Here is a 24,852-nt window from a genome sequence, read left to right on the forward strand (position 1 = left end):
CACCTGACTCCCACCCTAAGATGCTTTGCTTCTTTCCTTGTGAGAATGAGGCTGCCATCATGCCAGCCAGTGCGGCTTTTCTGGCAGAATGGCAGCTGCACTTGGGGCCCAAGGTTCTGAGGTAGAGGAGGAGTCCAGAGAAGTTGCCTACTTGAAGTCACACTTTGCGTTGTGCCCGATGACCAAAGAGGTGCAGGTAGGAGGTGAGCTCTGTTAATAAGAGTGCTGCTCCCCTCTCCTGACCCTAGGGTGTCCGGCTGGTGCATGTGACCCTTGGAAAGTCAGATTCGACAGCAAGAACACGGGGGCTCTCAGTGACAGTGATGGTAATGGCTCTGACAGTGTCCCCTTCCCCAGCTAGTCCCTCGTTTCTAGGGAGCTTCTCCTGATCGACTCCACCCTGTCCCGTGGCCACTGGCTGACTGCGCCCTCGGAACAGTGCTAGGACCTCATGACCGTGCCAGCATCCATCATCATGTACCTCGGGCACCCACTGCAGCAAGCGCCGTGTCTCTTCCATCCCTGGGACCTGGGGCACAGGGTATGGCTCTGGCTGGGATGTGGCCACACCTGGCCTGCGCAGGCCCTTTCTTTCAACTAGTTGTCCCTACCCACCCCTCATGGTGGAGGGGCTTAGGAGCCTGGAGGCTCCATATCCCCCAAATCGCAGCCCAGGCCCAGAGCCTTTGAAGGCCACTCAACCAGGCCCTCTTCCCACCAAAAAACGTCCCTGGTCGGGTGGGGGTAATGGAGGAAGACAGAGGATCTGAGAGCAGCTCTAGGACAGGCACAGCCCCCTCCTTGAGGAGCACGCTTGGTATCAGCGGCGGTAAGGGGAGGAGATCCCAGCACCCAGCTCACCCCACAGAATCACCCCCACTCTTGTAGCTGAGCACCTGCATTCCCACTGTTTCTCTCCAGAAGGGTGCACAGGCTAGACTCAAAGGATGGTGGCTTCTCAGTGGAACCGGCCGCCAGCCCAGCTTGTGCATTGTCCCCGGGAGGCATCTGCCCACCCACAGAATCCCAAGGTCAAGGGCAAGTGTCCAGAGAAGGCACAGCTCTCTCCAGTGCACACTCAATTCCAGCTAGCTCGGCCCACACAGCTTGTCTCATCCGTGTCAGTGTTCCAGGGTGTAAAGCCATCTCCCAAAATCCACCACTCGGACCATCAGCGTCCCTGGATGCTGCTTCCCTTTGGTGCCCGAGACAATGATCTGATTCTCCCCTGTGTCATAGGGCCAACACGAGCTTCCTCGCCTACCAAAGCTTTGAAAGGGAGGCAGCTTCTTTGTGAGCATATGCGGACGGCTCTCTCCGACCGGACCGGACAGCCAGACCTTTGCAGGGGGTGACTCATCCCCTTCCAACTCCAAGCCTTCAAATAGGTCACACCCACTGCACCTGAAACATTCTCTTCGTCTCGGCCTAACCCTCTCCCTGCATTCAAAACCTTGCACAAAAATCAGCTTCTTCTAGAGGTGAGACCCCACCCAGCCCTGGGCACTCCAAACCCTCCAGCGTAACCCTGTCAGCTTTCTGGTCAGCTGCTCTGCTCACTGTGCTGGCTGTGGCTTCCGTACTGTGTGTGTGTGTGTGTACACACGCGCATGCACTTATGGGCCCTTCTCCCCGAAAGCAGGGAGGCTGGGGACTCCCTGAAGCAAGGGATCCGCTTGCACTAGATCCCCACCCCACTCCTGAGCCCAGGACCAGGGTCCTGCCGGGACAAGGCACTCCGGATGTCCGCCTGCCTGACCAACAGGCTGCAACAGGGCCGAGGTCCCCCGCAGTGCGTGTTCCCCCCCATCCCCCAGCGCCCTCTCCCTGGCTCCTCGGGAGGCCTGGCCGTGGGGCATCTGCACCAGCTGTGCCTCCACGGCCTGATCTGTGCCCCCCAGGGCCCGTGTCTCTCCGGCTTCTATGCTGAGAACCCGTGAGGGCCACTGGTTGCAAGGAGGAGCCTTCGGGAAGGACAGCTCCAGGCGGCTCGGGGAGCGGTGCGCAGGGCAGGGAGCGACACAATCTACCTCCGATGATCACCACCACAGCACACTTGGGAGGTGACCTAACCCCATGTCGCACAGTTGCAGAAGCCGGAGGGGGCCGTGCCTCGCCCACCATCACACAGCAGCCGGCAATCTGTGCAGGCAGCGCTCAGCGTCCGGGCCGCAGGCTGGACTCCTGCCCCAGCACCACTGCGAGGCGGCGGAGAGCGTGTGCGTCTGTGCAGGGGCGCGGGTGTGCATGTGCCCGTGGGAGCCTCGGGAGGATGCCTAATGTTCTCGCACCTTGTTTTGTCCAAAGATCACACACCCTCTAGGGGTCGTAGCCCACGACAGAAGCAGTTCCCCGAGTTTTAGACCTGGAGCGATTGGCTTATTGGTATTTACAATTTGGTGCGTGGGGAGAAATATTTGTTGGTTTTCTTTCTTCTTTTCTTCTTCTTCTTTTTTTTTTTCCAACCTCTGCCAATGAGCTTTATTTAGCAAAGGAGCAGGATCCAGGGAAACAAACTCTGCTGTGAAACATTCTGGAATACCTGGCATTTTTGTATGCGTTGTAACAGGCAAACGGAAATTCTGGTAAAACCTTCGCTTCAAGCCAAGGTACATTGTAAAGAAACAGGAATTGGTTCATTTGAAGTTTAATTAGGGCGTTTTGTTCCTGGAACAAGGTAAAGCGAAGACACCCTTTACTCTCTCCCGTGCCAGATTCGGGCCCCAGAAACCCACCCCAGAAGTGACATCTGGAAGGGACAGCTGTCAAGAAAATAGACTGAGCTGACCCTCACTCCGGCAGAGGTTTATGCAGCGACAAGGCCGATGGCAAATACAGAAAAGCCAACAAAGGTGGGGTCCGAGGCGGGGGCCTTCCCCTGTGCAGGCCGGGCCACCAAGCCAGCACAAGCCTGCCCCCTAGGAAGGCCTCGACTAGTCACTGCCCCGTGAGGGACAGATGCAGCCTGACGCACCAGGGGACAGGCACCTTCCCTAGCCCTAGGGGGCCCCAACCCTATCTCCTACCATGGAGAAATACAGGTTTGGCCATTTTACATAAGAAATGGTAGTTATGAGAAGGTTGAAAGTAAAAAAACAAAAACAACAACAACAAAAAAAACAACACATCACAGCTGTCTATGCAGGTAGTGAGACAAACAAGGACAAGGACGCTGGTAGCGTCGGGATTTCCCTGGAATGAGAAGTGATCCGAGAAAGAAAGGCGGTGTCCTTAGACTCCGCGCGTGATGTGTATTCACGGTGACGGCAGCGTTCAAGTTGGACCAAATGAGATTCGGGATAAGCGTTAGGAAGAGATTCCAAGTGAAGTTCTAGAGAACCTGAAGGTGGGAAAGTATTCCTTTTGGGCTGCCTAACGGGTGCTCCTGGCCCCCAGCAGGGCGGCTCATGGGGAGCTCCTGCGAGGGCCTCCCTGCTCAGGCAGGCCGAGTTTCCCCAGCCAAGATCTCAGGCTGGGCAGCCCCAGCCCCTGGGTTTCCTCCTGCTTCCCACACGGTGGGAGAAGGCACCCTGACGCACGCACATGAGGACACCCTTGATGCACAGGAGAGCAATACTTAGCAGCCAGTTCAGAAAAAGACCCAGAAGGTCAGGCAGGTTGAGAGGCGCCTCTTCCCGCAGGGTCTCCCGACCCTGGAGCCCCCCCTCCACGGGGACGTCCTGACCAGGGCCAGGCACCTATCTCCTCTGCTGTGTTTTGGGGAAGGCAGGGGTGGAAATAGGTACTGGGTGTCAGGCTCCTTCTGTGGGGCTCCTCTCCCAACCCCTGGTGACTCAATTCCCCCTCACCAATAAGACAGAAGAAAACCCTAGCGGGGTGGACCCTGGAGAAAAGCTGGATCTATGGCTGGGACCACCAGTCGCTGATTCCTGACTGTCCTTTGTGGGGTACAAGGCGTGGTGGCTACCTGCCAGGCAGCCTGTGAGGTGTGGCCAGCCTTCTTTGGAGCAGGTGTTCTTAACCAGAGGGGCCCTGGTAGGATTCAGGGGCCCCCAGAGAACCAGACACCCTCGAGAATGGGACTCTTCTCTCTTGGAGAATTCCGGTGTATCCAGGAGGAGTTAAGGCAATGAGGTGGGCCTGGTCCTTCCACAACGGCCAGCTCGCCCCTCCTAGCAGCCAGAGCAGGTGCATGAGATAGAAACCAACACAAAAAGAGACAGCAGAGTTGGGAGGAATGGCCACTGAGCAAATAGGGAATGCTTGGGCGGTTCTGATGAAGAGAAGGGGGAATCTGATGAAAACAAAGCCAGATAAACCAGAAACACCAGCTCCAAGTGACCTAACCGCCTCTTCCACATAGGACGCCTCTGGGGAAACTGCCCCTGTGGGAACCTGGCCAGAGCCGAGGGCAGAGGGGACACACCTACAGGGTCAGTCCTTGGAGAGGCCTGTTTCCGGAGAGGTACGCATTCGCCAGGGAGGTCACCCCTCACCTGGCTGAAGCCCCCTGGAGGACCCCGGGACGGAGAGAAGGAGATCCCATCAGAGGGATATTACCCACGAAGGGCAGAGCCAGAAAGGGCACCGCATGATGACGGACACTCACCGCATCCCCATTGGTGGGAAGAAGAAGGGGTGTTCGGGGCACCCGGGATTTTTGAGATTTTTCTGGAGCTGTGAGCCTGCAGCTCAGGCCAGGGATGACATGGGAGCGGGAGGGGGACAGGTAAGTCTTGCGCAGAGATGAGAGTAGGTTGTCTCGAGCTGTGACTGGGCTGTGGCCAGAAATGGGGACACCTTTTTTTTTTTTTTAATGATCTCAAACCTACTTCCAGAAAAGGATAGCGAGCAGCTACCAAAGCACTAAATAAAAGAGGCGGCAAATGCCCTGGAGTCTGTGCGACCTTGAGGAGAAGTCTGGCAAGAGGGGGACCAGGAGCCCAGGCCAGGGTGAAGGGCACACACAGCAGCAAAGAGCTTTTAAGTTCGGGGTCCAGGGAAGCGCTCAACCAGCCATTCTCCCTCCCTCAGCTCAACACAGGGGTCGCTCAGGAGTGAGGGGGAGAGGGAGAGAGGCCAAGCCCAGGAGGAAATGTGAGCTGGCGTGAGTGCAAGGGTGTGGCGGGAGGTGCGCAGGGCTCCATGCTTCCTTCCTCTTAGCTACCCCCGCTGCTCCCCTTACCCTCTCTTAGGGGCCCGACTCCCTAAATAACTCTTGGTGGGCCTGTACTGGTTTGGGCTGTAGAATCTTTCATCAGTATTTATTAAATTTAACTAAACACACAAATAAACAGAACATTGGCTAGTTGGCATGTAATTCTTCCTGGGAAGCCTTTGTATTAAGGTTCGTGGTCTAAAAATTCTCCACAAATGTCCCTGTCAGATGCCGCCCCTTCCTCCTGGAGTTTCAAGGATGCTTTCTCTGAGCCCCCGGCTTGGGGGACCTCAGCACCAGCGGGGGGCATGGGACCGGGCACCTAAACTGGACAAGTGCTCACGGTGAGCGCTCAGCCCCGGCGCCTCCTGGCATTTGCAGCCTTGCCAACCTGCTGATGCTTGCTCCTTCCCGCTCAAGCCAAGTGAGGGGTATGGGGAGGAGGGCACTTCTGCGGTGGCCACTGAGGACAGAGGCACCTGCAGACGCCCTTGCCGGGCCTGCGGGGCGGGGGGCGCACGGCCCAGGGGCGTCCTGGGTCTGCAGCCTCTGTGCGCCCTGGGCCTCCTGCACCCGGAGCCTGCGGGCCTGGGCGCCCCAGGTCGGGGCGCGGGGTGAGGGGCCGCACTGGGGAGCCCCGGCGAGCCCAGGGGCGGGGTGGGCAGGGGGGTGGTCCCGGGGCAGGCGGGGCGGCGCGCTCTGGGCTCTGAGCCGGTGCACCTGCGGCCGCCCTCAGTCCCGGCCGCCCTCCCGCGCCCCTGCGCCCCCGCCCGCAGCCCGGGAGGCGCCTCCTGGGTCCCGCCGCAGGCCCAGGGGAGGCCGGGGCGCAGGGGCGCGCGGGGGCGCAGGGGCGCGCGCGGGGGCTCAGGGGCGCACGGGCGCAGAGCCCTTACCTCGGTTGGAGTGGCTCAGGGTGGACGACTGCGAGGACTTGGACTTCTGCCGCTTGACGGTCATCATCACCTGCTCCTGCACGCGCTGGCGGCCCGACGTGCCCGTCTTCATCTTCTGGTCCGACGGCAGGGCCAGCGTGGAGTTGTCCTGGTCGGGGAAGCACTCGTAGGCCAGGGCGGTCTTGAGCGGCGAGGGGTTCATGGCTGCGGCTGCGTCGGCGGCTCCCCAGGCCCATAGAGCGAGCGGTGCGCTCCTGCCTGGCCGCGGGTCCCCGCGCTGCGCTCGCTCGCACTGGCGGGCCCGCCCTCCGTCCGACTGGATATACCGCCCCCGCCCTGCGCCACCCACCGCCGGCTCGGCCCGCGGTGCTCCTGGGGGCAGGGCCCAGGCCCTGCGCCCTCGGCTCCCCTCTCCTGCCGCCCTCCCCCGTGACGTGCAGGGGCGAGGCCGGGAGACGCCCCTCCATCCTGTCCCTGCTCGTTCAGGGACAAAGTATGCGCTCGCTCGGCTGGGGAACCCAGGGAGACGTCTCTCTCTCGAGGAACAGGCCGGTCTGGAGCAGGCCCCCGGGGAGAGCTGGGCGGCCACCTGCTGCCCTGGGTCCTGGCGAGACCAGCCCCGTGCTGGGGCTCCCAGGCCAAGCGCTGAAGCACAGCCCCTGTCCCAAGGCGCGCTCAACCCTATGGGGACAACCGCCCTACTCTCTAAGGTGGCTTCCTCCCCAAGGGGCTGGGGTGGGGGCATGAAGCCTCAAGGACCCCACTTGAGACACAAAGGAAACAGTACACTTGCCGTGTCCGGGCACGCCGGAGGAAAGCGCCGTGTGAACAGTGTGTCCTCTAAGACTCCACACGTCGGGCGTAAAATGGGGCTGGCCCGCATTAGGGGCTCAATAAAAATATTGTTGAATGGGTGAATGAGCAGGAAAGCTAGCCAACTTAAAGTCAAGTCTAACTTGTATCCTCCTCAGATCCTTCCTGGCAGCCTGGAAGGCTGCCTGCCCCATAAAGCTGCCCCACTCTGGACTTACTATTCCGGGACTTATGGGTGCATTCTCCTAGACACGCAAACCCCTGGGGACACATGTATAGTGATGTACGTGGAGTATGGTCCCAGCCACAAAGCTAGCTGAGGGTTTTAAAAGAGGCTGAGAATTCTTAAAAACTGTGTTGATGGAAATCTTTCTAAATGGCATCACGCCCTGCCTTCCCTCCTTAAGCAGAGGATGGTCACATAAGTCATGCTCTTCTTGATGACTCAGGATTCATATTCCAGACATCCTTTTTGAACTGCGGAGTGTGCCATCCCGTCAGCTCCTCACTCTTGGGGAGTCCTCCAGCTGTGTTACGCGATCACAGCTGCCTCTTTAGCTGCCCTTTGTATTTCACGCTCCCAGCTCGCTTAGTTCATTTTTCGTTCACCCTTCTGATCTGCAGAGGAAGGGGCCATCAGTCTATGCTAGTTGGGAATCGTATGACAAAGGATTGCAAAACCTGAGCGACAGTCTCAGGGACCTCGTGAAGGTCACTTGCCCATTCCCCGAGAAGTGGGTGTTATATGGAGGGAGCCCCTGCTTTTCCCCATCATGCATGGGGTAGCCATGTGGAGAGCGGAGTATTGTAAAGCAGATCGTAGTTTCCAAGAGAAATAGTTTTAAAATCGAGGGTTGTCTTCCTAAGAGCTTAGCATCAAATAAATCAGAGATGTGACCAACAACATGTCATAGGTACAGAAGTCCAACACCCATAGACCTCTATCATCGCTTGAAATTTTAAGATCCTGCTTCCAGCCATGGGCCGTCAGTGCTGGGTGGATCCTTGGACATCATCCAGCCCAGCCTCCCAATTTTTCCGATGAGGAGAGGAGATAGCTTGCCCTAGTGTCACCCAGTTAATATGAGGCAAAGCCTTCATTCCATTCAGGCCTGGTGACTCCTGGGTCACTGCTCTTCCCTCCATACTATCTGACCTCCCTTATAAAAGTCCTATAAAATGGGCATTAAAGTACAGTGCTCACTGATTATATAAAGGCCCCAGTGTACTATAAAGTATACATAACAGCACATAAAAATACAACTGCATTGTATCACACATTTGCCCTATCTAAAACCTAATATGCTAGCTACAATAAATGTTAATTACGTCTTTATATAATGATAATTTTGCTACCTCAAGCAGGTGGAAGAGCCCTGACGAAGGTGACTGCACAGCCTCTACTGCTATGAAAGGCCGTACTGTAGCCCCTGCAAGTTGAAACTGATCATCTTTAAAATTGTTCCCAGATACAAAGTTTAGTTTCTCGGTTATTTCGATCTTGACATTCCTTTGACATATTGATAGCAATATCCAACATTTGCTATGCTCCTTCAAGCAGTCAGCCTACAAACCAGGTACGGTTCTGGGCCCTTTGCATGGACCATCTCATCCGAATCCTTACAGTGATCCTACAAGGTGAGTATCAGTGTCAAGGCCATCATCTTTCTTTTTGAGATGAGGAAACAGGCTCAGTGGGGCCACTGAGCTGGTGAGTGGCAGAGACAGGGCCAAACACAGGCACACTGGATCCAGAGTGTGGGCACCCCATGGTAGTGCCAGGCTGCCTCCTTGTGATTTCCCGGTGACAAGCAGAAGGCTCAAAAGCCTTTCATGGATCAATCTTTTACCAGGATCTGTTTCTATCACGTGGCATGAAAGTCCAGCAACCCGTGTACCGGTTCCAGTTGTGTCACTAACTACCTTCATGATGCCAGACCAGTCCCTGCCTCTCGCCTGGCACCAGATCTGTAAGGAGTGGAGGTAGATTTGATAGCTCACCAAATCCACCCTCGCCCTAACACTCCGGGATTCGGATGTCACCCATGGGGCTACGTAAGAAGGGGAATCTTGAAGCACCTCCTCTGGATGACATTTTCTTTGTCTCTCCTACCCCACATCAGAGTGAAGGGAAGCCTGGCAGTGGACTGAGGGAGTGCTAATATCTGCAGAGCCAGTAGCAAGTCTGCTTGGCCTATATTATTTGATGTCATCCTCCCAATAACCCCTGAGGAGGTATTATGCTGCAGAACTGGAAACACAGAAAGGTTAAGTCAATGGTGAAGCCTTTATTTGGACCAAGGTCAGACTTCCCACCTGGGAGAAGGGAAGGAAGAGGGTCGGCCACACATTCTAGCCCAAGATGAGCGAGGTATATTCAGGCTGGACGGATTGGTTTGGGACTCAAGTGCATGGCTTTGAGCCAGCAGGCCGGAGCTTTTTCCATCACCTCTCTCTTCTGCCTGCCTGAGCCCCACCCCGTGTGAGGCCCTGCCTCAGAGACAGGACTGTGACGAGGGTAACACTCCTAAGGGGGAAGGATTAGATGTCCGTGAGACTCTGCCCCATGAGCTGAGCTCTGAAATGCTTTCAGGCAAGTCGCAGAACATATTTTTAGATGGCTACAAAACTCTAAGGGGTATGAGTTCATCTGAGTTAGTGCATGTGGAGCATGTGGGAAAAGCCTCTTGAAAGAAATTAATTTCGGTTTGATTCTGAAACAAGATGAGGAAATTATCATCCTCAAAGGTGTTAGCATGAATGAGCATTGAATGGTGCTCTAATTCTCTCTGCTGCCTTCCCGCCAGCAATACCTGTGACCCAGATTTCACTTTCAACACCCAGGGCTTGCCGTGCTCTTGGAAGTCAAACACCCTGTGACCTGAAGTTTCATTCATTAAGAAACAGAATACGGATTTACTTATTCAACAAGTATTTATTGATTGATTGATAAGGAGGCTCCAGGCCCAGCATGGAGCCCAGTGTGGGGCTTGAACTCACAACTCTTGAGATCCAGACCCAAGCTGAGATCAAGAGTCGGACGCTTAGCCGACAGGTATTTGTTGAACATCTACGACGTGACAGGCCCAGTCCTCGGCACGGTGTGAAGGAGGCGAAGTGCTGCCTCAATAGAAGTTACACTCTAGAGATGGGAAGAGGAGGGGCAGCTGGGCCAGCGGGGAGGCCCGGCCCAGGTGAAGGCTGAGAGGAGGCCTCTGGTGCTCCTACTGCTTCTCAGTGATTGGGCCGAAGCTTCTCCTTGCTCAGTTTCCAGTCCCCCAGGTGACTGGTCTGTGCCCCCCTCTACCCCAGACTGATGCAGATACCCCTAGGGAATTGAAAGAGTTAACCCTCCTTTATGGACCTCTAGGCTTGCCATCATGGCCCCCCGTCTTACCTAGCCCTGTTCTTCTGCAACTGACCCCTGTTCCAGGCACCTTCGGACTTCATAGACAGCGACGGCGGCCAAGGGGCCCGCTCCCTGCTGTCCAGCCGTTCCTGGCTGAGTTCCTTTGGTCATCGAGCAGGCTCCTCGGTGGCTTCCTGACTCAGGCACCACCTCCCCTGGTAAACCACACTGTCACGTCCCCAATCTTGAAACCGTCTCCCTACCAGCCCTCCACCGACCGGCCCCACGCAGATGCCGGCCTCTGCCTTTGCACACGTGTTACTTCCCCTGCGTGGAGCACTGACAGTCGCTTCCGGGTGTGCTGAGTGCCTAAATGGGCTGTGCACCATGCCAGTCCCTGGGAATACAACCAGGGAAAAAAAATCCGGGTCCTGCTCTCTCTGGGCTTACATTCTAAGGGGGCAAAGAGTAAGCTTGTAAATGAGCTGGCAAAATGATTACAAGTGATATTAGGTGTTGTGAAGGACACAAATGAGAGGCTGGTGCAGAATAGAGAGGGGTACTTAGGTGGAGCCCCAAAGCATGAGAGGAGCACCCATGTCAGGAGTGGGGGGACGGGGCTCCAGGCAGAAGGAAGAGTGGGTGTGGGCCTGGGCCTGGCATGTTCTCTGGTCCAGCAGACCAGTGTGGCCCCATAAGGGGAGGGAGAGGAGGTGCTCACAAGATGGACACGGAGGCAGGTGGGCTGTCCCGTCCTGTACAGCTTGCTGGGATGATGGAAACGTTCCGTATCTGCGCAGGCTATTGAAGTCTGTTACAATGAAATGAAATAAGAAATTCAGTTCTCCGCTGAAACACCAGCCATGTGTCAAATGCTTGATAGCCGCGTGTCCCTAGCGGCCCCTGTACGGGACAGCACAGGATCGTGCTGGACCTTCCAGTCCTCTGTCTGGGTTTGAATTTCACTCTGTGAGGCCATTGAGAAGCCTTAAGCAAGGAGGGGACCAGACACTCCCACCTCCTGCCTCCCTGCTGCTTGTCAACATGTCAATCCTCTCTAATCTCACTGAGGATCCCTAAACTGAACTCAGTACCATCCCCTGGGACCCTTTGTACCTGGTGCCTTCCCGCACTAAAGCTCTGGTCCCACGCTGCCGTTTTCACCTGTCTATGTGACTCTGAGCCGCCGGAGGGAGGGGATGGGTGCCAGGCACTTCTTCCCAGGCGGCCACATCACGGGCACCCGTGAGTGCCCAGTGGATGTTGGCTTTGTTGAACTACATTTACCCTCCTGCTCTGGAGCAAGCTCTTCCCTGGGTCTCTGGGATAATTCAGGCTCGGGGCCTCCAGGTCAAGCCTTTGCTTTTTCCTAAAGGCCAATTTCTCCTACGAGGGCTGTCATCCTCTGCAGGTAGGGACTCTCGGAATGAGTGTGCAGCCCTGTGACAGCGCAGGGAAACTTGGCCCTGTCCCGGTCACCTTGGGGGAAACCAATCCTGGAAGCCATCTTCCCAAGCGTGTGAATGGACAGGGCTCCAGGGAGCTCTTTCAGAGGCCTGGCCCCTCGCTGTCCTTGGGGGCCCCGGGCAGGAAAGGACGGGAAGGTCCACCTGAGTCCTCGCGTGACCTGATGACACCCGGGAGGGGGTGCCGCAGATCCCTTGTACAGGGCCCTGTGCCTGAAAGGTACAGAGGGTGCCCCAGAGCCTCCCGGGTCTGGACAGGGACTCAGGGGAAAGGGATGGAGGGGACCACCTGATGGCGGAGGCCCCGCCCACCCCTGGCCGCAGCCTGTTGGCCCCGCCCACCCCTGGCCGCAGCCTGGTTGGCGGATCGAGGCAGGTGGCGCTGGATGGTGCCTCCGCAGCGGGGAGGAGGGGCTGGTGCCCGGGAGGAGGAGGACGGGCTGGCGGCCCGACTGGGAGCAGGGGAGCAGGGAGGGCGGGTGCGGAGGCCGGGAGAGCAGGGCGGGGGGTGGGGGGTCCGAGGCGGGCGGGGCCAGCCCTGCGGGCGAGGCCGGGGCGTGCACCTCGCCGCCCCACGGGCCAAAACTCACGGTCCGGGTCTCTGGGCGCGGTGGGTGGAGGCGCGGCCCGAGCGGAGGGAAGGTGATGAGTAACAAGCCGTGTCCCAACTGGCTGCTGTCAGCACTGGATTTGCTCCACATCCCACCCCTCTGCCAACCCCAGATTCCAGTTGTGTGCTCCGACGCCAGCGTCCTGGGACCTGCCTTTCCACCTGGCCTCTCCCCCAAGGCCGGCGCTGCTGTTTTGCAAACCCTTGGCAGGACTAGGGAAGGCCCCGGGGCGGGGCGGGGCGGGGCGGGGCCGGGGGGGAGGGGCTCGGCTCTCTGCAGGAGCAGAAGCCACCTGAGCAGAGGCCCCAGGGCCTTCCTGGGACGCACCCCAGCAAAAACAAGGAGGGGGCTTTGCAGTGAACAGAGCAAGTTCTGCACCCCAGCTTTGGAACTGTTAGCTGTGTGGCCTCGAACAAGCCACTTAACCTCTGGTACCTCAGTTTCTTCATTTGTAACATGAGGTTAATGACACTGATCTCTCAGAGTTCTTAGGGCCATAAAGGGATATGAAATAGCTCACACAGTGCTTGGTACCCGCAGGTGTGTAATAATAAACAGAATTTCCTTCCTTCCTTCCTCCTGCAGCACCTCTGGCCTTTTATGTGGCTGCCCTCTTCCGCTCCCCCCTTTACATTCCCATCGGGTTCCCAGCGCGGGCCTCTCCTCCTTCATCTCAGAGACCCACACGTTCCCCCCACTCCTGGGAGCTGGGCCATGCCTCCGTGCAGGCTCTGCTCGACCTCTCTCCCATTGCCCCCGTCTCTCCTCCCCTCCTGGCAGCGCAGTACTGCGGTCTAGGTGTGGCTCTGCCGTGATTGCCTTTGGAAACATCAGAACTTCAGAGGTGGAGGGGACCTCGGAGACCGTCTGCTCTGGCCCGTTGATTTGTCAGAAGAGGCAGCCAAGTGCACAGAGGCACGGAGACGTGTCAGAAGAGGCAGCCAAGTGCACAGAGGCACGGAGACGTGGCTCTGTGAAGGCCTGGGCGTATGGGCCCCGCTCCCCTCCCCCCAGGAGGGCATGGTCCCTTCCTCCCTTTGGGGAAGAATGGGGGTAGGGGACTGGGTGATAGGCCTCAGGTTTGAAGGGAGGCCACGGCAGGAGAGGAGCCCAGGAAGTGGCGTTTCCTGGAGGCGCCACTCCTGCCCCATGCTGGGAGAATCGATAGCACTTGGAAGGCAGGGCAGCAGCCAGGGAAAGGCTGTGGGAGCCACAAAGCTGGCAGCCGCGTGGGGTGTGTGCCCAAAAAGCTGGGCAGCCATGCAACCCATCTCTGTCTCACAGTCACCTGCCCAGCCCCAACCCCAGTCTCGCACAGCCTCGATGGTAATTTGATGAGTCACCCGCCCGCGCCCACAGGCAGGGCAGCCACACCTAGGGCAGCTGGCACCCCGACAGTGTTCCTGCTCTGAGCTGCTGGGCCAGCAGCCTGCCAGGCTATGGATGGGCACTGATGGGGAGCCCTGGCGCTCCAGGCCCTTGGGCCAGGCCGAGAACCTGCTGAGAGGCAGAGCCTCCGGTTGCCATTGCCCCGTGGCCAGGGCCTCCCATGAACAGCCCAGCCCGGTGCCTCCTTATTGGGAGCACCAGTCACGAGCTGTGGGCCAGGTGTCTCCCAGGTCTGTGCTCAGGAGGGCCGCGGCCACTCCCAGGTCTGTGGCTGCCACCCGCGGGACCTGAGTTAGGAGCCGCGACGCGTCACTCATGCTGCTCCCTCTGCCTGGCAGCCTGCTGTTTCATCCCTGCCCATCCAGTCCCCTCGTACTCCTGCCCACCTAGCCCATGCCAGATGTTCCCACCTACCCCCACTGGCTCTCCAGATGTTTTGGGCCAAAAGTCCTCCTGTCCCCCCCCCCGCAACTTTTGGTGTAATTTGTACTTCTCTTGTGTCTCTTAGCACAGCGTGCTTTCCCTCCAGGAACACTGTGAGCTCTTTGCATCACCAGCAGGCCTACTGCAGGGCCTCGGGTACTGCAATGGCTCAGTAAACGTTTGTCTGGTCGATCTGCATTCCACCCGCATCCTCTGTGATGACATCCCTGTGACCAGACACCCCTTTCGGCACTTTTCTGCTCCCACCTACCCCTCCCTCTTTCCAGTTTCATATCTTACCAGAGGCCTTGACTTTAGGCCCCACTGGAGTTGGGGCTGCACCCAGGCCCAATTTGGCAAAGCGCTCTTGAGGAATTGTGGGGTCAGTCACTGGACACCTGGCCCCTCCAACCGTCTCAGGCCTTAGCTGTCCACTGGCGCCACAGTTGCTGAAGGGGAAGGGCAAGGTGGCTAGGCCGGGGGAATCGGTACCCCTCACTCCTTTCCAAAGGGGTCTGTAGACATGCTGGCATCTGCTGGTCTTGGACAGTGACGGTCTGCCCTGGGAGTCCCTCCTGCCCCAAGAAAGACCCTGAGGGGCCTCTGTGACAGAGGATTCTTGCTTCCACCCCCCTGTCTTGGAAGTTGGTCAGCCAAGCAGGAATCACTGGGATTGGGTTGGCAAGAGGGGTAGTGCAGGATTCCCCTGGTGACTCCCCAACTCCCACTCCCACACTCTGGCTTGGGTGAGGATGGGCCTGGGGAGGGTGGGCAATTGGGAGAGCAGACACGGAGTGTGGAGACCTTCCGGAAAACAGGTAACATTGGACACCACAGGCTGTGGAGGGCAGCTCTGTAGTCCAGGACGGAGAGTTTCTGCTCTTAGTACGGCAAAGGGAAATCAGTCGATGACTCAAAGAGGCTGAATGCTTTTGATGACCTGCTGGCTGGCTGGGGTTTGCATCTGCTCTCCTCTGTTTGCGAGAAGAATCATGATAGTGCTTCACAACCTCCTCGTTCTCTACAAAGTGGTTTCCTGCCCCTTGCCCCTGGGGATCTGGCTGTCCGCTCTTTGAGAGGAGTGTTGGCCCCTGTTGTCACCCAACCCGAAGGATGACAAGACCGGGCTCAGGCTCACGGAGGCTGAGCGACTGGGCCCGAGTCACTGCTGGTGCGCAGCAGAGCAGAGGGCTTCCTGGGGGCCCCAGCTTCCTCTTCCTCCACCCCACACCACATCACATGTACCACAAGCCTCTCCTGTGGAGGAGGAAGCTGCCGAAGCACAGCCTTTGGGGGATACTGTAGTAGGCTGAATGGTGGCCTCCTCCCCGAATCTAAGTCCGTGTTCTAACTCCCGGAACCCGTGAGTGCAAACTTGTTTGGAAAAAGGGTCCCTGCAAGTGTAATTAGGTAAGGAATCTTGAGAGGACATCACCCTACAGTGTCCCTCCAGGAGAAAGGGGGGTGGCTGTTGAGACAGTGCGGAGGCCCCAGTGACGTTGCGTGGCCAGGGAGCGCAGGGCTGGAGCGAGCGAGCGTGGGGTGGATTCCGGCTTCCAGGACTGTGGGGACAAGTTCTGTTGTTTCAGTGACTTGTGTGGCCGCCCTGGGGAAACAGGCCCTACTGGGGACTCTGGCCGCGGGCATGAGCCGTCAGCTGCCCTCAGCAAACCCACTCGGCGCGTGGCTCCCCAGGTGAGTGCGACCCAGGACCAGCCCTGGGCTGGGGGGGGGACACCCTGCAGGACGCAGCCCCCCGCAGCGGCACCGCACAGCGCCCCGAGGCCCACCTCTCGCCCCCCTGCTCTGGCCCCTTGGCCACCGACTTTTGGTTCGGTTTCGCTCCGTGCAGAGGACAGATGGTGTACCAAGGGCTCTGGGAAAAGAGAGGCAGCCTCAGACGATGTCACTTCTCCCCCGGGAAGAATTTATGAAGCCAGTTACGCCTCTGCCAGGAAGTCGGAAGGGCCCAGCCTCTAATAACTGCCAACCCCTCAGCCCTGGCAGCCCGTCATTTCCATACTTCCCACATAATGGGGTGTCTTTAGGCAGTCAATGCAACACAGCCACAGTTAAACACAGGGACACATAATGGGACTTTGTCTTTCCACAGGGCTTTCATTCTGAAAGCTCGAGCAGTTTTATGAGCCTTGGGAGGCCCCCTATACTCCCTTTTAGACAGGTAAACTGAGGTCCTGTGGAGGAAGATAGCCAGCCCCAGGATCCTGGGCAGGAACTTGTTTCTGAAAGTCCACCTGGTTCTCTCCTTGCTTCCGTCTACCAGGTTCAGCAAGACACTTAGTTTTTTGTTTTTTCAGAAAAGTCTTCATGATTCGCTGCACCTTTTTCGAGGTGGCCAGCGTGGGGCTCAGCCAGTCTGCCCAGCTTAGTGAGAAGGGGAGCGGGCTGGGGCCCCACCGCATGGAAGGGGAGGTGGAAGGAGCACTTGCACTGCCAGTACCTCAGTTCCTCGCGCCACCTGGGACAAAGCAGGGTTCCGGGCCTGGCTTGGCCGCCGACTTGCTGTGCAGCTTTGCAGAAGTCGTTTGCCCTCTCTGGGTTTCAGTTTCCCTGCTTGTAAAATGAGGGGGCTGGGGTAGATGCTCAAAGTCAGTCCCTCTCAAATCTTACTGTGCGTTGAATCACCTGAGGATCTTGTTAAAATGCGGATTCTGATCCAGCAGGTGGGGGGAGGGGCGTGAGGGTAGGGGGAGGCTGAGGTTCCACATTGCTGGCCAGCAGCCAGGTGAGGCTGACGCTGTGGGTCCTCAGACCACAGGTGATGTCACAAGTCTCAGGGCGGGTCACCTAAGCATGATCTGTCAGATGCCACCATCTGTGTCCCTGCCTTCCCCAGGGTGCTGTCGGAAGAAGGATCCCCCCTGTTTTATGCGGGAACACTTGGCCAGCTCTGAAGTGATGTACAAATTCGTTTTTAAAAAAGAATCACTGGGACTCCTGGGTGGCTCAGTGGTTGAGCATCTGCCTTTGGCTCAGGGCATGATTTTAGGGTCCTGAGATCAAATCCTGCATCAGGCATCCTGCAGGGAGCCTGCTTCTCCCTCTGCCTGTGTCTCTGCCTCTCTCTCTCTGTGTCTCTCATGAATAAATAAATTAAATATTTTTTAAAAATAAGTTTAAAAAATAAAAAAAATAAAAAAGAATCACCAAAACTACGACCAAGACTTGTATGCGGAGCCAAGAGGCTTGGCTGAAGAGCAGCACCTGTCACGGCTAAGGGCCTGTTAGGTGGACGCTTCATTCCCCGGAGCCTGTGAGATGGGGGTGGAAGCTCCGACCTCACAGGCTTGTCATGAAGATGAAATAAAACAAGATCCTGGAGAGAAGCAACAGCGCAGAAGAGCCACGCAGGGAAGGCCCTTGGTCCTCCTTCCTCCTCTTGGCCCTTCTCCCATCTACAGGATGGAAACGGGGGGGGGGGGGGGGGGGGGGCTGCTTCTCCGTCACCTGTTCTTTCCTCTCCTATCCTGGAACCCCCTCCCCCACCAGACCAGGTCAAATGTCCAGTTAGTCGGCAGAGTCCCCCGGGGTCCCACCCAACCTCTGTGCCTTCCCGCAGCCCTGAGGTGGTCCCCCTGCTCCTCCAGGTGCCCAGACGGTGTCTCCACGGGGGGCTGAGGGGAGCCTGAGTGAGGCCTGGAGCTGGGCGCCGGGCTGGACGGAGGCCAGTTGGCTCAGGTCTGGGGGATCCGCATTTCACTTCCCCTGGGAAACCGCCTGCGGCCTGCAGGTGCGTGGGTTTGGCGGGAGCAGTGCTTGGTCTCCATGGTGATAAGGTTTGTGGGTGTCGGCGGGAGGCACCCAGGCTGCTGGATGCTGGCAGGTGCTCAGAGCCCCGGCCCACCTGCTGGGGTGGAAAACGCCCCCCCCCCCGCCCCCAGCGGCTCTTCCTCTCCTGGCCCCTCCTCGGCGTCCCCCCCCCACCGTCCCCGAGCCTGGGCGCCCTGCAGGGTGGGCGCTGTGACGGCCAGGGTAGGTCTCTCCTGACCCATGCAGTGGAGTCTGGTTATGTCTAAACAGAACCATCACCCTAATTGCTGTTTGGGCTGATTATCCCCTCCTCGTCGCCTGACCGTGGGAGAGGCGCTGCTCACCCCGACCGGCCACGGGGCAGCAGCCTGCTGCCAGCCAGCCCCCGGACCCCGGGGTCCCTGGCCCAGCCCGCGTGAGGAGCCAGACACGCTGCTCCATGCTCTGGGCCTTTGGGGGCCCCTGACCCTGAGCGGGAGACTCCTTAGTTTTAGGTGTGAAGCTGTAGGTTTGTGAATGTGTAATGTTTACGTGATTTACTCAAGTGTGCAAAAAAAGGGAAAAAAGTAAACTACCTTACTGTTCTATACTTGAGCCTCTGGAACTCCCAGGCCCCTTTCGGATTCTCATCATGATGGGAAATTAGTAACAGAAACTAAACCAAATTGTCCGTGTAAGGCAACCGGGGCACTTACTTATAAGCTCTTCTGTATTTATTCAAAGTTATTTGAGAGAGTGATCCACTCAGAATCAAAACTCCTCGTCGGGGCTGTTCCTGTGCACCTCAAGGGTGCTCGAGAGGTACCCGTGAGATGCTGGAGAGTGAGGGTGTGCACACTGCGCTCTGCCCTCAGCTTGTAGATCCCCCTGCCCTGTCCGAGGCGAAGCCCTGGGGTTTCTCCTGAGGAGTGCGGCCAACCCCCTGCTGCCCGGATCCCATCCTATGCCAGCCCCCACTGGCCCTGAAGATGCTCTGAGCCCTGGCCATGCCGAAAACCCCACCCCAGCCTGGAGGTGCCACCCTGCTGCCTTGGGCCGCTTTGCCCACTCCAGTGGTGACTCCCGGCAAGCCTGCCGGTCAACACTCCGAGATCCTTTGGCAGGACCTTCTGGATGAGCCCCATGCCTCATAGAGGCGGTAGGGAGCCAGGGCAAGAACACCGGGCCAGCTCTCTAGATGCCTCCCTGGGTCCTCCGTATCGGCTGTCCTACCCCTTTTCAGATGTGGTCCCGTGGGGATCACTAGGCTTCCCCGACAGGCTTGCAATTTTTCGAGGCCTCTGTGTTAAGAAGCTAAGAGCAAGGCTCCTGCATGGCGTGGCGATCCCCACCAAACCTCCCTGGGTGTTCACGGCCCTGACCTGCACTTCTTCCCTCCCCTGTCTGAACCTGAAGGTGGGAGGAGGGCAGGACTTTCATGTCTCCCTGCCCCGCTCCCCCTCCCAGGCCACGGAAGGGTTTTCTCCTTTCTCCTCCAGTTGGGTGGAAGCGTCTTTACATCATCCCCTTTTCTATATTCTCCTCTGGGCAATAAGCCTTCTGGATTTGCCTAATTACAGAAGAACTACAGGGAAAGGAAGGAAAAAAAAGCCCGGGATTACATGAGGAGAGATTTGAAATCCAGCAACAAGATGACACACAAAACCCCTAGCAGCCAGAGCTAGAGGAACGGCTGAGACTGGGAGCCGGAGCGACTGGTTTGGGACTCAGCACCGCTTCTTCCTTACTCTGCTTTTTGTAGGCAGAAAGAGCACTGAAGGACAGGGCTGTGGGAGCGGTCTGGAGAGACTGGGGGCGGAGGTGGAGCTGGGCATCTCTTGAGAGTTCTCATGTGCCACACAGCGGCACCCAGGAGTCACGGGAGAGTATTGGGACCGTGGCAGTTCCGGCCCTTTTGTGAGGACGGTTCCCCCTCCTCTAGTTCACATGGGGGCAGAGCAGCAGCGGGGTCCCCGGCACCCTGCTGCTAAGGCATGATGTGGCTCTGCCCTGGGCCCTGACCGCTTGCCGCAGCCTCACCTCCACTGCTCCAAACATAGTAGCCCTGACAGTGAGCGCTCTGGGTGGCGCGGAGGCACGTGTCCACCGTGTAGACCAGCAAGCAGAGAAGCCCAGGGTACCAGAGACACGGAGGAGAGTAGACGGGAGAAGTGAGCATCTCGGCGGACTCCTGGCCCCTGATGCCGGCGGCCTGGTAGTGGCCTCCTGTTGGGATCCATGACAACTAACAGTGGGCTGTTTTGAGCAGGGGAGGGGCCTGGTCCCTGGAGAATCAAAACAATGATGCCAGCACCCCCATTTACTGGTGACGCCACACGCTCTGGCTCGCAGCCAGTGTCCACCCTCTGACAGACGCTTCCTGCGGACACTTCCTTGGGAATAAAGCTCTGTGAGTCATGAATCATCCTGGGATCCAGGCTTGGGGGTACAGGGCGGTACAGGGGAGTCTGACAGTGATGGGAGGAAGGACCAGGTGACCTGTTAGGCCCTTCTCACCCCAGAGCCTCCCATCCTAAAGGAACAGCTCTGCCAGTCAGATCGCAGCAGACGCGGATTGGCTCTCTGTGATCCAATCTTGGACCTTCCACTGCGGAGGCTGCAGGATCATTACTCTGTAGGGAAGACAGGCTTCTCACGGAGACAGGCGGATGCCAAGGAGGTGGTCATGTACCAGCAGAAAGAGGAAAATGGTGCAGGGTTCCTAAGGTTCCTGGATGTGCCCTAGCCCGGGCCTCTGGTCAGTCCATAGACTCCTCTTGTCATTTAGGCCCAGCTAATATTTTGTGTACGTTTTAAAAATTGCAATAAAATATACATAATGTGAAATTTGCCACTTGAACCATTTTTAAATGCTCAGGTCAATGGCAGTAAGTGCATCACGTTGCTGTGTAACCATCATCATCATCCATCTCCAGGACCGCTTCATCATCCCAAACAGAAACTCTGTGCCCGTTAAACACTAGCTCCCTTTCCCCCTCACCCCGGGCAACCACCTTTCTACTGCCTGTCTCTACCACTTTGACTATTCTAGGTCCTGTAAGTGGAATCCTACAATATTTGTTCTTTTGCTACTGGCTCATTTCACTTAGCATAATGTCTTCAGGTTCATCCATGTTGGAGCAGGTGTTGGAATTTCCTTCCTTACTAAGGCTGAATACTATTCCACGTATATACTACCTTTTGTTTATCCATGTGTCTGTGGATGGACAGGTGAGTTGCTTCCACCTTTTGGATTGTAGATAACGTGACTTTAAGCGTGGGTGTGCAAATATCCATGGGAGTTCCTGCTTTCAATTCCTTTGGGCCTCTACCCAGGTCCTTCACTCACTCTAAGTCTGCCATTTCATCCTTTTTGTTTCTATTTCCTAGAACATCTGTTTGATTTCTGTCTTCCAAGTCCCATCGTATTTCTCTTGCCTCTTCTAAACCTACTCACACTTCTTGGAAGCCAACTTGGGAGGCAGGAGACAAGCATAGACTTTGGGGCTGGACTGGATGGCTTTGTGCTCTTGTCTCAGAAGTTCACCAGGCTGTGTCCTTGGCCTAGTTACCTAACTTCTCTGAACTTCAGTTTTCTCATCTATAAAAGGAAACTAATGAAAACTAACTTGCAGGATAGTTTTGAGAGGATTACATGTAAAGGTAAGTGTAAAGTGCCTGGCACAGAGTAGGTATTTAATAAATGGTGGCTTTTGTTGGAATTATTCAAGAAAGCCTTTCCCGACAGGGTGGATCTGGGTGGAGGAACTTTGCAAAGAAAACTCTGCACCTAGGGAAGATGGGATAAGCAAAATCCCTCCCTACACTGAAATAACCCCAAGATTTATGCTCATGTAAGATTAATTAGTGGCAGGCAAACTCTTGGAACTTAGCAGGCTATGTTTTCTGAATAACCTCAATTTCTCTCGCAGTCATTAAACACATTTTCTGTAGTTTTGTACCCAGTAAACTTCCAGAACTGCCATGGAGAATCCTCTGCCATTATTAAAAAAACAAAACAAAACAAAACAAAACCCCGAAAACCAAAAAGAACCTCTTTCAGGACTTGAGAACTTAATATAGTCCCAACCCCTAATCATTCTAGTCAGAGCTCAGACATCCAATTGTGTGTGCCGGGATTCAGCAGTATAGCAGGGAACAGAGAGGAATGAAATATGGTCCCTGTCTCTGGGACGCCGCGGGCACGAGAGCAAGATTCACATGCATGAGGCAATCCAGGGAGCCATACAAGACTAATGTGATTCATCTGTTTTATATCAAAGCTAATAGAGGGTGTGGACAGAGCTGCTCATGTTAGCATAAGCAATATGAAAAAGAAATAGCACAGCAACTCTGAAAATCTACTATGGGGGCAGGGAGATGGGAAGGAAGGAACACAGCATGAAAAATGTAGCTGAAGAATCCTTCTGGAAGAAAATCTAAACTAAAAACAGAAACAAAGTCCTCACTAGTGTTTCATGTTTGGGGAGCATGTTAACACAACATTCAAAGGCTAGATAATAATAAAACTGAATGAGATGAAAAGAGGTTGCAGGGTTAGGAAAACAAAGTGAAGATGAAATACAATTACTAATCTAAGGAACGATTTAGAAACAATAACACAGAAGGCTAAAAATAGAATGGCACAAAGAAAAGGCTTGAACCCATCGTAATCAATGCAAAGAAAAAGACAGAGATAAAAACAATTAGAGAGAAGATAATAGGTTTGGAGGACAAAAAAAGAAATACATGAAGATCAATTAATATAAGAATAATTAATATCCCTACAGTAGAGAACTATACAAAAGAAACAGAAAAGATATTTAGGGATATTGTACAGAAAAGTTTTCCTTTAAATAAAAGAAGGACTGAGTTTACTGAGAGAAAAGGCATATGGCGTACCAGAAAAAAAATAGATTGAATGAACAGTCAACACGGAGACACATCCTGTTTAAGTTACTGAACTTCAAAGCAAAAGAATTTTTCAGGCATTCAGGGAGAAAAAAAAAACAAAAAACAAAACCCAAGTCATTACAAGAGAGAAAACACAGGTTAGCCTCTGACTTCTCCACTTTTAATGCCAGAAGACCAGGAAGTAATGGTCACAAAATCCGGGACGGAAAGCAGGACTCACAGCCACTATACCAAGAAGGCCTAAAGGTAACAGATATCTTCAGATGTGAGGGCCTGTTGTGAAAATCTGACAATAAGAGGCAGAAAACCAACGAACGATTCAGGCTAAAGAACTCGAAAGTAAAGAAGCCAAAGAAAGGACGGGTGGTGAGCATCATATCCAGTTAAATATAGAGATGCAGAACATAAGCATTTAAAATTTCCAACAAAATGAAAATTGTGTGCGCGACAAAAATCAGGATATGGGAGGAGCAGAGGGATGAAGTGCAGGGTACTTATCATCTCGTCTTTCATAGCAGAATCAGCCACACTGTCTCTAACGAAAGCATGATTTAAAAAAAAAAAAGTCAATGACTACAACCTTTTTAAATGATTTTGAAAAATAGCTCATATTCTTATATGTAGAGGCAGTTTATGGGTATAAATGTCTCTTGTGCTTAAGAAACATTTATCCAAGATACAAAAATGCTTTCAGGTTTTTTTTTAAGATTTTATTTATTTATTCATGAAAGATAGATAGATAGATAGATAGATAGATAGATAGATAGATAGATAGATATAGAGAGAGGCAGAGGGAGAAGCAGGCTCCATGCAGGGAGCCCGACGTGGGACCCGATCCCGGGTCTCCAGGATCACACCCTGGGCCGAAGGCAGGCGCTAAACTAATGCTTTCAGTTTTATATTTCATTTTATTTCCTGTCATATGTGAGTACACGTAGACTTAACATTTCTATATTTTGAAAGCACGTACTATAGGATCCCATTCTTAGGTAATTATCTCCTTTTGTCTGTCATCCACCTACCATTCTATCGGTATCTATGCTTAGAGATATGTCAGGACTGATGTTCAGCAGATATTTATGTTGGTTATTTCTGGGTGATAGGATCTGGGGTGAGTGATTATTTTCTTCTATGCAGATGTCTGTGCTGTTTGAATGTTTATAACAGGCTTATGCCATTTGGGCAGAAATCCTCTCAGGCATTAGAAACGCTGAAGGAAAGCTGAAGGGGACTGTGGCCAAAAATCAGTCCAAGAGCAGAAGGGGTAGGTCCTCAGGCTGCCGTGGGATGGATGCACTGGCTCCTTCCGTGACCTCCGTCTACCTCCCTGATGGCAGGATGGGCAGGAGATAGGGGAAGCTTTCTTGGAGGAGGTCGTCTTCGAGAGCCACACCTTGAAGAACGGCAGGATCGGAGAGCGTCTGTTTTTCCAGACGCATCATGGATTATCTCACTTACCCGCCCTGGGCCTATGCAGGAGGTAGTATCGTCTCCATTTTTGGGTGAGGAAACAGACCAGGCAGACGAAGCGAGCGAACAGCCTGGTAGACAGAGTACAAAGCACAAACACAAAGCACGGGGTCGACTGGGGACTCCAGTGCAGCCAAGAAGCCAGCTGGCGGTGCTCGGACCTGGCGTCCCCGGGGCGGAAGTGGAGCAGAGCTCTGAGGGACAGTGTGTCCTGGGCAGAGTGAGGAAGGTCCCATAGAAAGGCTCCGAGGAAGGACCGTGTGACTGTGTGTGTGAACGCACCTGGAAGTACCCTCAAAGCATAAGGGCAGTGAGACTGGAGGGAGAAGAGAACAATGATCAGTGCCATCCCATGTCACTACACACAGGGCCGCGAGCACAGGGACCAGCTCCCAGGAGCAGTGGGCAGTGCCTGGCTTAGGCTGCGTCCTCCACGGAGATGCCCCAGGCCCAGGAGAGGAAGGGACCAGGAAGACTGAAGCCACAAAGCAAGCAAAGGTCAGGGTGGTGACTCCACCCACCGGAACCTGCAGGGCATGGAGACTCAGCTCTCAACTGGGGTCATGCTCTCAGAGACCGTAAATGGCTCCTTTGCCGCCCAAAAGGTCGTTAAGTCATTAATTACATAGCAAGTGGCAATAAAATGGTCTCGGGC

General features: G+C 55.4%; 1 protein-coding gene and 2 long non-coding RNA genes across 5 annotated transcripts in view; 1 reads left to right on the plus strand and 2 right to left on the minus strand.

Annotated features, from left to right (window-relative positions):
- The window catches only part of PKP1 (plakophilin 1 (ectodermal dysplasia/skin fragility syndrome)), a 45,829-nt gene extending 39,438 nt beyond the window's left edge, over positions 1 to 6,391 (minus strand). Inside the window, 1 exon segment of the mRNA NM_001287161.1 lies at positions 6,013 to 6,391. Coding sequence (NP_001274090.1) covers positions 6,013 to 6,214 — 202 coding nt within the window. The 5' untranslated portion in view covers positions 6,215 to 6,391.
- A 3,385-nt stretch (positions 6,392 to 9,776) lies between these two features.
- LOC106559000 lies at positions 9,777 to 12,448 on the minus strand. 3 transcript variants are annotated; one of them, XR_005361548.1, is made up of 3 exons: positions 12,231 to 12,448; positions 10,896 to 10,985; positions 9,777 to 10,389 (listed from the first exon to the last, which is right to left on the minus strand). It is a non-coding gene; the product is annotated as an uncharacterized LOC106559000 (long non-coding RNA). The 3 variants fall into 3 exon arrangements; XR_005361549.1 differs by having other exon boundaries at positions 9,777 to 10,627; XR_005361547.1 differs by having other exon boundaries at positions 9,777 to 9,967; positions 10,223 to 10,985.
- A 2,769-nt stretch (positions 12,449 to 15,217) lies between these two features.
- LOC119872651 lies at positions 15,218 to 17,112 on the plus strand. The gene is made up of 3 exons (XR_005361550.1): positions 15,218 to 15,473; positions 15,653 to 15,758; positions 16,921 to 17,112. It is a non-coding gene; the product is annotated as an uncharacterized LOC119872651 (long non-coding RNA).
- Positions 17,113 to 24,852: the final 7,740 nt, after the last annotated feature.

Source organism: Canis lupus, chromosome 7, assembly GCF_011100685.1.
Source record: "Canis lupus familiaris isolate Mischka breed German Shepherd chromosome 7, alternate assembly UU_Cfam_GSD_1.0, whole genome shotgun sequence".
NCBI classification, from domain to species: Eukaryota; Metazoa; Chordata; class Mammalia; order Carnivora; family Canidae; genus Canis; species Canis lupus.